At 39.0% G+C, this 17324-nt stretch overlaps 1 protein-coding gene across 4 annotated transcripts in view; it reads right to left on the bottom strand.

The window, feature by feature from the left end:
- Znf609 (zinc finger protein 609) overlaps positions 1-17324 on the bottom strand; it is a 197165-nt gene that overhangs the window by 41429 nt on the left and 138412 nt on the right. For all 4 annotated transcript variants that reach the window (XM_076850938.1, XM_076850940.1, XM_076850942.1 and 1 more), the window contains exon 3: positions 10759-10984. In XM_076850938.1, coding sequence (XP_076707053.1) covers positions 10759-10984 — 226 coding nt within the window. The remainder of the gene's footprint in view (positions 1-10758; positions 10985-17324) is intronic.

Raw genomic sequence — 17324 nt, 5'->3', positions numbered from 1 at the left:
AGCTCAGTGGTTGAGTATCCCTGAGTTCAATCCCCGGTATCTTCCTCACCAAAAAAAAAAAAAAGGGAAAAAAAGCCTGATTATCATAAACAAATCAGAACACCTTTGGGTTTATGAATCCTATAGATCAGTGAAAGAGAGAATGATAAAGTAGGCAAAGTAGGCAGTGCCAGGATCAGCTTGAGATGCTGGCTTGAGATGACATATTTTAGGCAGCCTGCCCAACCTCCAGGTCAGCAGACTAGTCTAGTATCTAATGCAACAGCATATGGCGGGTGTGGGTGTGTATGTGGGGGGGGCAGAGGGTTCTACTTTGTTCATCCATTCTTTCTTTACACTGATACTTGATTCTGGGAGATTTTAAATATGATTTTAAGGACAGAGCTAAAAAGCAAAGGAAGCTTGAATTTTAAATGGGAAAATGCACAGTACTTCAAGTATACTGAATGATTGGGGAAGGTTATTTTTTACATATTTTTTATTGGTGCATTATAGTTGTACACAATGATAGGATTTGTTGTTACACATTTATTTGTACATGCACACAATATGGGAAATTTTTAAAAGGTGGAGATATTCAGTCAGATATGAAACAGGCTTAGTTTAGGGTTAAAAGTTTCATTTGATTATGAGTTCAATGAAGGTAGAAAATTATTTGATAGTCTTTTTGGTTTTTTTAAGATACCTTAAAGAGAAAATAACAGTACAACTTGGGAAGAGTGCCTATTCAATTCCTTGAGTAGCCTTTTTGTCATATCGTTTGTTGCTATGGAGAAGACTGTGAAGGCAGCAACTGAGGGAATTAAAGGATCTTGCAGGAGTAAACATAGGGATAGTGAATTTTGAAAAATTCCTAAAGCAATTAGCAAGTAAAAGGACCTGTAAATGTGACATACTTTCCATGTTTTTCTAATCTCAACTCTTCTGAAAATACATGGGCCTCGTTTGCCACTATAATTTAACTCAAAAAACAGAGAGAACTAAATAGGCCTAACAAAGCCTAAACCCAGCAGACAAAATACAAGGCCATTTAACAATGCCACCTCATGCCAGGAAGAATCAGCTACCTACCCACCGTATTTGGTGAAATTATCTCCTGCTGCTTAAATTATAAAGTTGATGCCCCGTGATTTCTTTGTTCTGTAAAGCCTGAGGGAGACGGGATAATAAGGTATCAGAAGAGGTGGAAAACAGCCCCTTGTTTCAGTGAGTGAGAGAGAGAGAGGAAGAGAGGAAGAAAGAAAATAAAAGAGAATGTTAGTTCTCACTGTTATCATTTATAGGCAGTGGGAGCCTCAGTAGCAGCAACTTGGGAGCAAATCTCTGCCTGAACTGGTCTAAAACTACTGCTGTGGGAACCAAGGCTAGTTTGCAAATTTGTGCCCATCATTGTTACAGCAGCTTTATCAACCAAGGCAGGGCCAGGACCTGTTTTTAGCTGTATACGCTCTGTGACCAGAGAGTCCTACATTTTCCACATCTCGTCACAACCAATGACTAACAAAGACAATCCCTCTTCTCTCTCACACAATGATACAGAAGTGGAAATATCAGAGCTAATGCAACAGCATATGGGAGGAGGCAGAGGGTTCTACAAGGACAGGACAACAGAGCTCCTAAATCTAAATTCCTCATTTGTACAATGAGGAAACTAAGGCCCAAACTAGTAAAATGACCATTTGACAGGGCAGGAAAACACCAAGGCCATCAAATGGGGCCCTTTCCCCTTGGAATCATACATGAAAGCTAAGTTATCTACAGCGTAATGATTAATCCCAAGTCAAACCATAACTGTATCTACTGTACCTGAGTTCATGCATAAGTATCAGGAACACAATTATTTGTTAAAGGATATTATTAGTAACAAAATAGGCCTGCAAGGATTTTGTTACTGAAATATCAAAAGATCTCATTTTGAAACAACCTTCCCTGTCTGGCAAGTCCACAGCCTGGTCACCTGTACTGCCAGACTCTGCTTTGCTGTCCCTGGGAGGGAGGGGATGAGAAGAGGTGGGTGAGAAAGCACAAAGAGTACATACATCTCTTTTCCCTTAGAGATTAATCCATTTTGTAATCTGAAACTTAAAAAAAAAACTGTGACTGAAAATTTTCCTTAGGGCTTCGGGATTTGAATATATGACAGTGGGTAGATAACATAATCCACCAAGGCTATATAAACACATCATACCTTAAAGCACCCCCTGGGAGTAAATTGCTAGGTGGGAAGAATGTGTTAGCTCCTGTTTTTTAATGGGGGAGGGGTAGGAAAAAGTAGGTATTGATTTCCCTAATGTTTCCTTTGTGTGGCTGCTGTTGCCATGTGGTAGTCTGTTGCTATGAAGATCTGTGGTGCTAGACAATGGCTGCTAGACTCTTTATGACCATGCTATTGGTAGCGCTCTTTCTGCAGAAGTTAGGCTAGTGTGCATCTGGTTAAGCAGTTGAGAAAGCTTGGTCCCAGTGCAGCATCTCTCTCTAGTGAGTGCTGAGGTGAGACTGAAGGTAAAAGGGCATTAAGTATAGCCTATAAGAAAAGCCAGTAGCTGAGTACCACCTCATTTTTCCAGTACAAATATCTAAAATCAGATATTTCACAGTTCACACACGTATTCTCCTACATCAGAATCAACAGAATAAACCACAGGGAACTACCAAGGTTACCATTTTCATGAAATAAGATTAATGGAGAGACCCTTCCCTTTACAGTGAAGGATAAAGACCCACAGTCAGGATCTGCAATTAGATAAGGATGAAGAATCACTGGGGCAGTTGCTCATCAGAGCTATCAAGGACAAACTAACTTCCTTTTAAGCAAACTGCCTATTACTCTGATAATAAGAAAACAACAACCACAGACCAAAGAGCGGTGCTCATCCACAATTTAAAGCAGGACCAAATGTTTTCCTGGGTAACAGGGGTCAGAGTATACAGAAGTCTTCCTGGACTATTTAGATGTCATGTCAGCTACTCACCCTCTCTCTTCACCTTCTGACACAATCACTGTTCTTTTCATCCAAGAATACACACACAAACACTACACAAACATTCACTGTCCAATACTATAGCTACTAATTACACATGGCAATTTAAATTTTAAACCAGGTGTACTGTAGCCCATGCCTGTAATCCTAGCAACTCAAAAGACTGAGACAGGAGGATCACAAGTTTGAGGCTAGCTTCAGCAACTTAGCGAAACCCTGTCTCAAAATTTAAAAAAGAAAAAGGGCTAGGGATGTGGCTCAGTGGTAAAGCACCCTTAGGTTCAATCCCTAGTACCAAACTAACTAACTAACTAACTAACTAACTAACTGAATATCACACAGTTAAAGGTACAATATGTCCTAGAACATAACTAACTGCAGTTCAGAAATATTTTTACTATACTACAATGCCTTTATAGCACTATTATTTCTTCAAATAGTTCTCCTCAAATAGTTCCAGACATTGGAATAGAAATTAATTGTACCTCTAAATGACAAATCTCTGTGGAAAACTTCCTTTTTTCTACCAAATTGTTAAACTGAATGAGAATTCAGTGTTGGAAGACAGACCAAGATTACTGTATAGATTTTCATAACCACTGATATCCAAGAGAGTTGCACTTAATTCAGCTTCAGAAACATGGTTTTAAGTCACTACAATTTCTTTCTTACTGATATTCTGGTGAAAGAAACAAGACTAATTTCAGAGATGTTATAAAAGTAATTTCTACATGGGATGAGAGGATTAATCTAGATAAATTATTATCAAACTTTTAATTTTTTTCCCAGTCCTGGGGATTAAACCCAGAAACATTTACCACTGAGCTACATCCCCAGTCCTTTTGATTTTTAAATTTTGAGACAGGGTCTCACAAGTTGCTGAGGCTGACCTTGAATTTGTGATTCTTCTGCCTCAGCCGTTTTGCTGGGGCTGGGATTATAGGAGTGTGCCACTGCACCTGGCCAGAGCTCCCATTTTTTTTTTTTTTTTTTTTTTGATACTGGGCATCATTTAAATAAGGGTTTTCAAAGGAGCCTAACATGTAAGTGATCTAAAAGTAGAAATGCTCTGAGTTGCACCTGGTAGCAGAGATGGGAGCGAGGGTCTGGTATCCCTCATTCCTATGAATGCCACTGTGGTTCTCTGGGCTCAGATTTTTCAGGGTATAACTTTTTTGAAAGTATCTGGCTAGGCACAGTGGTGCATGCCTGTAATGCCCATAACTTGGGAGGCTGAGGCAAGAAGATTGTGAGTTCAAAGCCTCCCTGGCAGATTAGCAAGGTAATAGCAACTCAGTGAGACACTGTCTCTAAATAAAATAAAAATGGCTGGGGATGTGGCTAGTGCTTAAGCACCCCTGGGTACCAAAAAAAAAAAAAAAAAAAAAAAAAAAAAAAGAAAAGAAAAAAAAAAGTATATGAAGGTTCTAGCTCTGATTTTTTTTTTTTTAATTATAAAAGATTATGATGGGAGCCATTATTAAAAAAAAAAAAAAAAAAAGCTGGGTGTGGTGGTGAATGACACCTCAGCCTCCTGGAGGCTGAGGCAGGAGGATTCCGAGTTCAAGTCCAATAACCTAGTGAGATCCTAAGCAACTTAGTGAGACCCTGTCTCAAAATTTAAAAATAAATTTAAAAAAAAGTGCTAGGGATGTAGCTCAGTGGTAAAGTACCCCTGGGTTCAATTCCCTGAACTGGAAAAACAAACAAACAAAAAAAAACAAAAGCAACCATACTCACTTTGAAAGCAACCAGGGAAAAATGACACAGGAAACAATTAATATGATTGTGTATTTCTTATCAGAAACCTTGGAGGCTAAAAGGACACAGAACAGCCATGCACAAAGTGTACACCTGTAATCCCAGAGACATGGGAGCCTGAGGCCGGAGAATCACAAGTTCAAGGCCAAATCAATAAAAACATAAGCAACTGAGATCCTGTTTTAAAAAAGTAAAAAGGGCTGGAGACTTAGCTCAGTGGTAAAGTACCTCTAGGTTCCATCTTCTGTACCAAAAAAATAAGTAAAATAAAATAAATAATAGCATTCTCAGAGAATTCATAACAACTGAGCTGTTCTAAAAGAATTACTAAAGGAGGTTCTTCAGACAGAGGGGAAACAATAGGACTTTAAGAATCTCAGGAATGAAGAAGAGCAACTGAAATGTTAAAATCTGGGTAAAGATAACAAATTATTCTCTTGAGTTCTTTATGGTATATCTAATGGTTGAAAGGGAAAAAAATTTTAAATTGTCTGATGGGATTTTCTTTTTTTTTTGGTACGAGGGATTGAACCCAGAGGCGCTTAACTATTGAGACACATTCCCACTCCTTTTTATTTATTTTTTATTTTGAGATCCTTCACTAAATCGCTTAGGGCCTTGCTAAATTGCTGAGGCTTGGAACTTGGAATCCTCAGGGCTCAGACTCCCGAATAGCTGGGATCACAGCTATGTGCCAAGGTGCCTGCCCGATGAGGTTTTCAATATGTTAGATATAATACATGCAGCCTAGTGTTGGTAAACTTTTAAAATAAAAGCCAAGGTCACAATGATAGTGGCAGAGGTACAGAAATCGCTTAATTTTCACTCCACTGCTCCTTCAACTGTATTACAAACTCTTCTGTAAAATATATGCCAAAGTAAACCATATTACCTTTGGCTTTAGTATTGCTATCACAAAACTGAATCCATGGAACCTCCTGGAATTCTTATCTAAAGTCAGTTTTGCCTTTCTTTAAAATACCACAGATGCCCAGCAAGCAATTTTGCCTTAGCAAAAGCATATGTCCTCTTTAAGACTTTTTTTTTTTTTTTTTTTTTTTTTTGTATTTAGGGCCCAGGGTTAAGATTAAGCCTTGTGGGCTGGGGTTGTAGCTCAGTTGGTAGATGCTTGCCCTGGGTTCTAATCCCTGGCAACATACACACACACACACACACACACACACACAAGATTAAGCCTTGTAAACCTGGAATAGACTTGGTACTTGATATTTTGATTTGAAGTGAGGTAGGCCAAAGTGAAATCAGCTGGAATCAGACCCTTGCATAGTGGTAAAAATCAATCTCAAAGAAAACAAAAAAATCAAAACAAAACAAAAATCCAAGGGAAATATTCTGGGTTACACTTAGGTGTGTTTTTCTAGAGAGGCTGAGATTGGGGTATTGGGGATTGAACCCAGGGACACTTTACCACTGAGTTACATCTCCAGCCCCTTTTATTTTTATTTTGAGAGAGGGTCTCACTAAGTTGCTAAGGCTGGTCTCAAACTTCAAAGTCTCCTGCCTCAGCCTTCCCAGTTGTGCCACTGTGCATAGTCCCTTAGGTGTTCTTAACAATCCCAAAGTTGAACCTGGTCATGGATAGATCTTTGCAGAGTTGACTGAATTTGGAACAGCCTAAAAAGAGATGGAATCTGCAGGAATTTCAAAATGCTTTCAAGGCGGGCTGGGGCTGTAGCTCAGCAGCAGAGCGCTTGCCTAGCATGCGTGAGGCACTGGGTTCAATCCTCAGCACCATGTAATAATAAACAAATAAAATAAAGGCATTCTGTCCATCTACAATTACAAAAAAATTAAATAAAAAATGCCTTCAAGGGCTGGGGATGTGGCTCAAGCGGTAGCGCGCTCACCTGGCATGCGTGCGGCCCGGGTTCGATCCTCAGCACCACATACAAACAAAGATGTTGTGTCCGCCAAGAACTAAAAAATAAATATATAAAAAAAAAAAAAAAAAAAATGCCTTCAAGGCAAAATTCAAAATGAGTGATAGGGAAAGTAAAGGAAAAACAGAGCAACACTGGTAGGGCAGGGAGGCAAAACAAAACAAAGCAACCCCCTTCCAGCTCCCCCGCAAAAAAACCCAAAACCCAGGAATTACTGCTGCTATGACCACTACACTTGTTCTCAGCAACCTACAGGAACTCATTTCCTTTCTTTTCTTTTTTAAATATTTATTTTTTACCTGTAGTTGGACACAACACCTTTATTTTTATGTGATGCTGAGGATCAAACCCAGGGCCTTGCACGTACCAGGCAAGTGCTTTGCTGCTGAGCCCCAGTCCCAGCCCTGCAGGAACTAATTTCTATAGGAACCTCTTAGCATCCTCCATTTTCCCCAAGAGGCCAAGCATTCATAGCTTCTTTCTAAGCTGGAAAGTTGTTCCCTTTGAAAATAATAGTTTGCTGGGCAGAGATAGAAGTGCAAAAAGTCAGGTGCAGACACAAAACCTAGAAGCCTAGAATTTTTTTTTTTAAGTATTTGTATGTAGTTCTTATGATCAACTTGAGGAATGACCTAGTACTCCAGATCTTACTATTTGCCCCCCTCCTTCCATTCCTGGTACTGGTAATTGAACCTAGCTCTTGTGCATGCTAGGCAAGCTCTTTATCACTGAGCTGTATCCCCAATCCTTTTCATTTTGAAATGGCATCTCACTAAATTGCCCAGGCTGGCTCTGAACTTGCAATCCTTCTCCTGCCTTATTCTCCAGAGTAGCTGTGATTACAGCCCATCACCCCAGACCCCTGCCTAGATCTTATAGATCTTTTTAAAAAAAAAATTTTTAGTTGTCAATGGATCTTTTATTTAATTTATTTATATGTGGTGCTGAGAATCAAACCCAGTGTCTCACACATGCTAGGCAAGTGTTCTGCCAATGAGCCACAACTCCAGCCCCGCCCATCTTATAGATCTTCAGAGAATGATTGTTGTAGGAAATCTGTTACTTTAAGATGTAAAGGGGACTGGGGATACAGCTCAGTTGGTAGAGTGCAATCAGACCTTCATCAACTGACAATTCAGGTGAAGAGCCTTTGAGGTGTCCAAAAAGAAGAAGGAAAAAAAAAAAGTAGAGCATATCCCTATATAAAAGATCTTCCCACAGAATGAAAAGGAAAAAAAAAAAAAGTGAAGGTAAGTTTTGAAATACAATATGTTAAGTGGGAGAAATCTGATATCTTATAGTTGAGGACCTTTCTGAGTTGCTGAGGCAGGCCTCAAACTTGTAATCCTCCTGTCTCATTCTCTAGAGTCACTGAAATTATAGGCATATGTCACCATGCCTAGCTCAAACAAATTTATTTCTGATAGCCCACTACAAGTGGCAGGTGTTAAGTTTTTTTTTTCTTTTTTTTTTTGTACCAGGGATTGAACCCAGGAGTGCTTTACCATGAGTTACATTCCCAGCCCTATTTTCTACTTTATTTAGAGACAGAGTCTCACTGAGATGAGACAGAGTCTCACTGAGATGCTTAGCACCTCACTAAGCTGCTAAGGCTGGCTTTGAACTCTCAATTCTCCTACTCAGCATCCCTAGCTGCTATGATTACAAGTGTGCACCACCATGTCCAGCCAGGTGTTAAGTTTTGGGGGACCAATGGTGAGCACAAAAAATCCCCAATCTCAGAATTTCTAACATAGGGGAAGAGACAGACATTAATAGAAAAATTAGGGTTGGGGCTATATAGCTCAGTGGTAGAATGCTTGGCCAGTGTGTGCCAGGCCCTGGATTTGATTCTGTGGGTGGGGGTGGGGTAGGGAGTGGGAAGAATTACATGATTATAAACAAAACTGCAAACTGTGAATAAATACTGTGAAATAAAGTCTAGAAAACATTAAGAGTATCTAACAGGTGGCCAAGCATGGTAGCACATGTTTGTAATCTCAGCAACTCAGGAGGCTGAGGCAGAAGGATCACAAGTTTAAGGCTAGTCTTGGCAACTTATCAAGGTCCTCTCAAAATAATAAGAGCTAGGCTAGGCATGTAGCTCAGAGGTAGAGTGCCCTGAATTAAATCTCCCTAATACCACCACCACCAAAAAAAAAAAAAAAAAAAAAAGTCTTGTTACTAATATAGAGACATGATAGCACTCTGAGACCCAGCCTTTCTACCACATATACTTTATATACTTTGACAAGGACTTCAATTCTTTATTAAAAGAATGTGCTGGAGCATTGGGCACGGTGGTGCATGCCTGTAATTCCAGTGGCTTGGGAAGCTGAGGCAGGGAGGATCATAAGTTCAAAACTAGCTTCAGCAACTTAGTAAGGCCCTAAGCAATTCAGCTTGCTTATTGTCTCAAAATAAACAATAAAAAGGGCTGGGATGTGGTTCAGTGGTAGAGTGCTTGCCTAGCATGCACAAGACCCTGGGTTCAATTCCAAGCACTGCAAAATCAAACAAACAAACAAGCAACAACAACAACAACAACAAAAAATCCAGGAGAATGAGCTGGATCACACAAACTCATTATTATCAAGGGATATTGATTACCTATTACCTGCTAAGGTACCTTTGCATTCCTATTTCTTTTTTTCTTTCTTTTTTTTTTTTTTAAAAGAGAGAGTGAGAGAGGGAGAGAGAGAGAAAGAGAGAATTTTAATATTTTATTTTTTTAGTTTTCGGCGAACACAACATCTGTGTTTGTATGTGGTGCTGAGGATCGAACCTGGGCCGCACGCATACCAGGCGAGCGCGCTACCGCTTGAGCCACATCCCTAGCCCTCCTATTTCATTTTATTATTTTTTTAGTTGTAGTTGACACAATGCCTTTATTTTATTTATTTATTTATATGTGGTGCTGAGGATTGAACCCAGGGACTCGAATGTGATAGGTGAAGCTCTACCACTGAGCCACAACCCAGCCCTCATTTTTTTAGGCTTATGAATTTCCAAAACAGAAACTCTGTTCTCAGGGCAAATGAAACTTAAGAAGTCTGTCTGGATGGAAGGCTTGGACAACAGCAACTTACAGCAAGCCAAAGACTTGGTAGATGTCTGAAAATAAGTCCATGTAAACATTTCCCTGTTGACTCAGCCCATAAAAATCTGTATTAAGTTGACAGATGCATGAAGTGGTACAGGTGGCTGGGCAATGAGGCAACCAATGGGAGGAAGGAGGTGACTACACTAAATGTTTAAAAAGGCAAGAGCTGAGCAGGATATGGTGGTATACAGCTGTAATCTCAGCCACTTGGGAAGCTGATGTGTAAAAATCACAAACTCAAGGCCCTCAGCAACTTAGCAAGACCCTGTCTCAAAATTAAAAATAAAAGACTTGGGGTTGTAGCTCAGTGATCAAGTATCCCTGGGTTCAATTCCCAATACCAAAAAAAAAAAAAAAAAAAAAAAAAAAAAGGAAATGCAAAAGCTGCATCTTCAATGAGACAAGATTAATTCAATTTAGAGTGAGTATTCTCCATTCTCTTGACTCTCTCAGCTGCCATTTTATTACTTTTTTCTTAAAGCCTGAACCCAAATTTCATCTATAACCTAAATCTCCCATATAAATGATAAAGGGAGGGGTCTGGGGATATAGCTCAGTTGGTAGAGTGCTTGCTTTGCTTGCACAAGGCTCTGGGTTCAATCCCCAGCACTATGGGGGTTTGGAGAGTGTGGATACAATCTAAATCACAATGCCAGCACCTATTAAATGACTGCCTAAATACAAGGGCCAACACTGTTGAAGAGTTATAAAGGGAGATAATTAATTTAACAAACTGGCACTGGGGGCTCAGGATACAGCTTGGCAGTAGAGTAGTTACTTACTTGTGATTCCCAGCACTGCAAAAACAAACGAATACTGGCATTGGAAATCTCTATAAATGAGATTCTGCTATTCTGTTTGGTTTGCTGCCATCCTATATGTATTGCTAGCAGACCTGTTGACACATGAGACTCCTTATAAATACCTGGCAATATTTACAGCAATAAGCCCTTATTGGCTGCTTGGTTGAAGCTGGTTGAGAAGGGGTAAGAATGCCATATACAGCACTTACCATCTTCTGTTTCCTGCCACACGATGCCTTCGAGGTTGACACTGGTTCCAGGTTCACAAGGACCCAAGCACTCAGGCTCTGTGGCTAAAGCCACATCACATGTGTTGACACCAACTGATCTTGTCCGAACCATAATCTGCTCACAGGGAGATGAGATGTCATTATTGACCACTGGCACCAAAAGGTGCAGAGGCAGCACTGCTGGTGTGGAGACAGGGGACTCCATCTGTGGGGGAAGACAAAGCAGTAACTGAGTTGTAGCAAGATTATTTAGGATAAGTACCTTTCAGTATTTAATCTAGTCCCACATGCTTTGCTGCCAGAGTACAGAGGCTCTAAATATTAGACTGTGGTCCTTCCTTTCAAGTTCTAGGTCATGATTCCATTACAAATTTGTGGTTTAGATGAGAACACCAACAAACAAACACATACACACACACAAACCATACCTAGCCCTAGGAGAAGCTCTATTTATTTTTTTCTTCCCCCCTCCACTCTTCTTTCATACTCTCTTTTGTTTTCTCTTTCTATTTCCTTTTCTTTCTATCTATCTATCTATCTATTTATTTAATGGTGCTGGGGATTAAACCCAGGGTCTTGTGCATGTGAGGCAAGCACTCTACCACTCTATCCCCAGCCCTCCTTTTCTTTATTTCTGTAGTACTCAGATCAAACCTAGGGCCTCACACATGCTAGGCAAATGCTCTACCACTAAGTTATACCTCCTACTCCTCTATTTCGTATGAAAGACCTTTCTCATGAATTGTGAGTTGGGATTAATCTGATTGTGGTGGTTGGTTAATGAGAATGGCATTTTGGAGTAGGACGCTAACATCAAATCTATTTGTGAGGCTGGGCATAGTAGCACAGACCTATAATTCCATTAATTCAGGAAGCTGAGGTGGGAGAATTGCAAGTTTGAGGCCAGCCAGGGCAACTGAGTGAGGCCCTAAGCAATTCAGTGAGACCATGATCCAATACAAAAAGGGTTGGGGATGTAGCTCAGTGTTCAGGCACTCAGTCCCCAGAACTGTCCCCTGCTTCCCCCACCAATCTCTCTCTCTTTCTCTGAAACAGGAGGTACTAATACAAATCCTGAAGCCAACTCACAGCAATCCAAAGCAGTCTGATTATACATATCTAAACAAAAATGTTAGACACCAGCAATCTACCTCCAAAACTATAACTTCTCACAAAAACATAATTACTAGGTTCCAAGAAGAATAAAACACTTCTAGAGATAACATAAAAGTTGTAATGGAGCAGGTGATGATCCCTTAACTTTTTCATCAGACACAGAAAATGGGTCAAGGAGTGAGATTCTTGGGATTCTTATCAAAGACTTCTGAACTGGAAGTGGTGACGCAAGCCTGTAATTCTAGCTTTCTGGGAGGCTAAAGCAGGAGGATTGCAAATTCAAGGCCAGCCTCAGTAATTTTTAGAAAGACTCCAATTCAAAATGAAAACTAAAAAGGATTGGGGATGTAGCTCAGTGGGAGAGTGCCCCTGGTTCAATCTCCAGTACCAAATGAAAACCAAAACTACATTTTTTAGTCAGATTAATTGTAGTCTTTGAATAGAAAATTCAGGGAACTACAGATGCATTCACAGTCCAAGCTGCTAGACAGCTTTGCAATGGAACTCTGATTCTGGGATAATTTACTGCATGACCACCACTCCCTCTCCTCCAAACACACACCTTTCTAGCCTTGAAAACTAGTTTAGAAGTGGAGGTATGAATATTGCTTCCTTTACAACTGGCTCAGACTTGCTAGCTTAGAAAGTCACCATTAATGAAAAATTGAAAAACACAACTTAAAATAAATACTTTTAGCTAAGCACAGTGAAATTATTAATAAAAAATAGAGGAGCTGGGGGTATAACTCTGTGGTAAAGCACTTGCCTAGCATGTATGAGGCCCTGGTTCAATCCCTCACACCATTAAAAACAATACCAAAAAAAAAAAAAAAGTCCATTGCTGAGCTTGTTTTCTGGTTCTGTTTCACAATTTGTTGTTGTCCTTGCTGCTGCTGCTGCTGGTTTTTTTTTTTGTATTTACTATCTGACATATAGTGCCAAACACCTTGAAGTCAGTCCAGATTTTTCTTAGCTCTTTTCTTTCTCTCAGGCACTTCAGCTAGGTTATTCATGGCTCTTAGACATAATAGCATGTCTTCCTCCTGGGAGGTCAAGAGGAAGATATGCTATTATGTTCTAGATAAAGTCAAGCCAATTCTGTCCTTGAGAAATCCAGAAAACAAAATCTAAGACGCAAGTTGGAAACACCAATTACTTTCAAACAGTATGTCTGGAAAGTAGAATGTAATCAAACACATGAAATAGTTACATTAATAAAATATTATGGACTGGGATGTAAACTTTGTTATAGAATATTTAAAGAGACATTGTCTGAATAGATCACTAAAAAACCTAAACCATATGAGAAACTTATTAACATTTGTACACCAAGACTACCCTTTAGATCAGAGAAAGTAGAGTTCAGGATCTTTGTATGAAAATAACTTTATCTCATTATTTACCTAATTAAAAATATATTTTGGGGTACGAAAAATGAAGACATCCACCTATGGGTGTGAAACTATGGGTTTCCTTTTACTTTGTAATAGAAATCTAAAAAGAGATCATAAAAGAAGTACAATAGTGTTTAATTTAATTATAGATCCAGTTCTGCTAATTACCATTTAGTCATATCTATAATATATATTAAGCCATAGTGCATCATAATGTGATATTCATTTAATAACCTAGTCTGCTTTACAGGACTTCATATTCTATTACTAATTGCAAAAAACATAGTCTTATTTATTACTCTTCAGAAGAAAATAAAAAACAGAAAAGCATTTATTTTGCTATCTTTCTCATATGCCTAGGACACAAAAGCAGACTGTCAGGAGATTGATGCCAACATGGAAAAGAAGGAATAGTAATATGAAAAAGTTAAGGTTATTAAATACCTTAAGGTTAAATACCTGGTTCTGGGATAATTTACTGCATGACCACCACTCTATCTATAATTCACCTCTCTCTCCCCCAAACACACACCTTAATAACTTTAATAACAACACAAATTAGGCCAATTCCCAGTCTCTGAAAAGCTGACTGTCACCATGCCTCCTGGGGCTCTGCCGAAAAGGGAGGTAAACAACAAGACAAACAAAAGCCTGAAAAAAGACAAAGAACTTAAAGAGAAAACCTCTGGAATTTCCCAACAGTTCAAGTCCTTTATCTTTTAATGATACGTCTTTTCAATTCAACTTCAGATATTAGTTTAAAAGCAACTAGTAGGATCTGAGTATTGATAGGCATGTAATAGAGAAAGAGACTAAGAAGAATATAGAAAAACCAGAACCATTAATCTTTCAAGAAGTAATTATACACTGATTTCAACTGACTCTCATACATGAGAGGCAATGATGGAGAAAAATCTTCAAGGCTACAACAAAATTTTAGGAAAGGGGGTAGTGGCTGATGCCTGTAATCCCAGCAATTCTGGAGGCTGAGGCAGGAGAATCACAAGTATAAGGCCAGAATCAGCAATTTAGTGAGGCCCTAAGCAGCTTAGTGAGACCCTTGTCTCAAAATAAAAAGGGTTGGAGATGTGGCTCAGTGGTTGAGTGTCTTTGAGTTGAGTGGTACAAAAAAAAAAAAGAAAAAAAAAATTGGGCTGGCTATACACTTGTTAATCCCAGTTTTTTATTGGCCACTTAAGTAATCATTATTTACACCCAAAATGTAAGACAATGAAAATGTAAAAATGAAAAATGAGATCAACTAAATTTAATTTACAATAACTAGTGTTTAAACTTCAGGCATTGCTATGTGGGACCACAGAATTACTGCCTTACATTACCTGAGTAAAATTTAGGGTATAATCTAGTATCAAAACTGATAATTATTTAATGTCATTTTGAATCATAATTCCAAGATCAGTCAGATGTGGTGGCACATACCTATGATCCCAGATACTAGAGAAACTGAGGGCAAAGGATCTCAAGTTTGAGGCCAGCCTCACATGTGTGAGGCACTGGGTTCAATTCTCAGCACCGCACATAAATAAAAGAATAAAATAAAGGTCCATCTGAAAGGGTAAAGTTTCTAAGCTGCAAAGCCTGAGTTAAAATGTAAAGGACCAGGTATTGTTAAGTTTCTAAGCTACGCTCAAAGCCTGAAATTCCTGTAACTGTTAGGACAATTCCCGTGACTGCCCATTAGATATCCTCCCTGACCATTTAGTTGTTTAACAACCTGGACCCTGTGCAGTTTGGCACGTAGGCACCCCAGAGCCCAAACCAATCAGTTTGAATGTATCCCCCTCCTTAGGACTGACCTATCACTCCAGCCCGACCTGTTCCCGCCAATGAATGTACTAATCATGTTTGAGAATTGTTGTTTGATTTTCCCGTGGTGTATGGTGATTTCTTAAAGGGGACTGTGATGTATGTAAAGTCCCTGCCCTCCCTAAAAAAGTGTACTTAAGCACTGCCCGACCCCTGCTAGGGGCTCTTGGCCGCTCTCCCTTCTTGAGTGAGCATGGAGCCCCAGCGCGCTGGAACTTCAATAAACCCCCTTTTGCAGTTGCATGAATCGGTCTCTTGGTGGTCTCTTCCTCCGTCTTTCGCCAGACCCTTACACATCAGCATTAAAAAAATATTAAAAACAACAATAACAACAACAAAAAAGAGCTGGAAATGTAGTTCAATGGTAGAGCACTCCTGGGCTAAATCTTCAGATCACAAAAACAAACAAATATTTGGAACAGAGATCTTCCCTCTCCTCTTCAGAATGTGAGTCTGATATCTTCATGTACACTGTCAAAAGGCAGAAAGAAATTTAGTTTTACTGATTAACTGGGGTAGCTCTACTCTCTTTTATTCAGGAATAGAAAGATAACTGGGGATAATGGTTAGATGAATGTTTACATTTATTCAGAATTATCAGATAAGATTGTGTAGAAAGTACAACTGTAGGAAGTAGAATGTCATCAACTACACTAGTAATAAGATGCTATCAGCTGGGGATGTAGTTGGGTGCTAGAGTGCTTGCCTGAAGTGCACAAAGCTCTGAATTCAATCCCCAGCACTGGTGAAAAGAAAAGATGTTATAATTTTTCAATAATCTCAAAGGTCCTTCAAGATTTTATAGTGAATTAGTAATGTTAATAATAATATAAGTGCACAAGGCAAATGGATTAAAATGAAAACTTACTGATCCATGGACAAATAAATACTTCCTCTGCCAAAGTATTAAATAAAAACTTCATTGTCTCACAGTTTTTACTGTAGATTATTAAAAAAGGAAGTAATTTAAAATCCTATTTTTTTAAACATATTTGTTTTGTGTCCCAAGGTCTTGTGCATACTAAGCATGTGCTCTACTACTGAGCTACACACCCAGCCTCTATGTTGTTTATTTTTGTCTTCCAAATTAAAATACAGAGGGGGGAAAAATCCTCAATTGTTTGACCTGCCTTCTGTTGACTGGAATTTTGAGACAAAATAAGTTTATTTTATTTTAATAATTAAAGGTTACTTTTGCTTATTATGAAAAATCAACAATTCCTTCTGAAAGGTTGGAAGGTAGAAATTACAGAATAATTGAGAATGTAGGAAGAAATTGAACTTCTCCTTTACATAAAGCTCTTGTCAGATGCAACAAAATATCCCGAGTAAATCCTAAAACCCAAGTACTGATGGAAGAAACCAGCTTTTTGCAAATAAAATGTACACTTAGACTCTGTCCCTCCCTTTAAAAAAGAAAAAGAGGAGGTTTCTGGTCTGTTGAGCTTCCAGATTTCACTTAGGCTACATTGAAAAACAAATTGTGAAAAAAGCAAAGAGGGGAAAAACAAAGATGATGACACAATAGGGTACCATAACCAAACTTCAACAATTTTTGAAGCTACATGTTCTATTATTCATAGAATTACTTTAGCACTTAATTTTACCAATCTGTACCTGGTCAGGTCAGCAGTGAAGCCTATTCTAGTGTATACGAGAAGATGCAAGTGCAAAGAATTTATAATTTGAAGACCACAGGCTTATCATGGGGGAGTTATCCTATTGTGATCCCTATATAGCATCAGCTTAGACCCTACAGAACTCTTCTGGTAAAAAAGAGGAGATAGCACAGGCAGGGGTGGTGGTGCATGCCTATAATCCCAGCAACTCCAGAGGCTGAGGCAGGAGAATCACAGGTTCAAGGACAGACTGTGAGACTTACTAAGCAACTTAGTGAGACCACGTCTCAAAATAAAAAATAAAAAGGGCTGGGGATGTGGCTCAGTGATAAAGCGTCCCTAGATTCAATCTCTAGTACCCTGAGAGAGAGGAAAAGAGAAAAGGAGATAGCAGATCAAACAATTCTAATATTCCACCTGGTTTAAATTCCCAGCATGTGGGAATGGATAAAATTATGTTTGAAATGTAACAAAGAAAAAAAAAATATCATAAGCAAAAGCAATACATAAGACAAATCACACAGCAGTGTCCAGTACTGTGGCAAAGTTTTTTGCTGAATGAAGTATCTCCTCTGCTCTAAGTCTTAGG

The sequence above is a fragment of the Callospermophilus lateralis genome, chromosome 3, assembly GCF_048772815.1.
Source record: "Callospermophilus lateralis isolate mCalLat2 chromosome 3, mCalLat2.hap1, whole genome shotgun sequence".
Taxonomy (NCBI): Eukaryota; Metazoa; Chordata; class Mammalia; order Rodentia; family Sciuridae; genus Callospermophilus; species Callospermophilus lateralis.
Note: the sequence above shows the minus strand (reverse complement) of the source record. Positions and strands in the feature narration are given on the sequence as shown.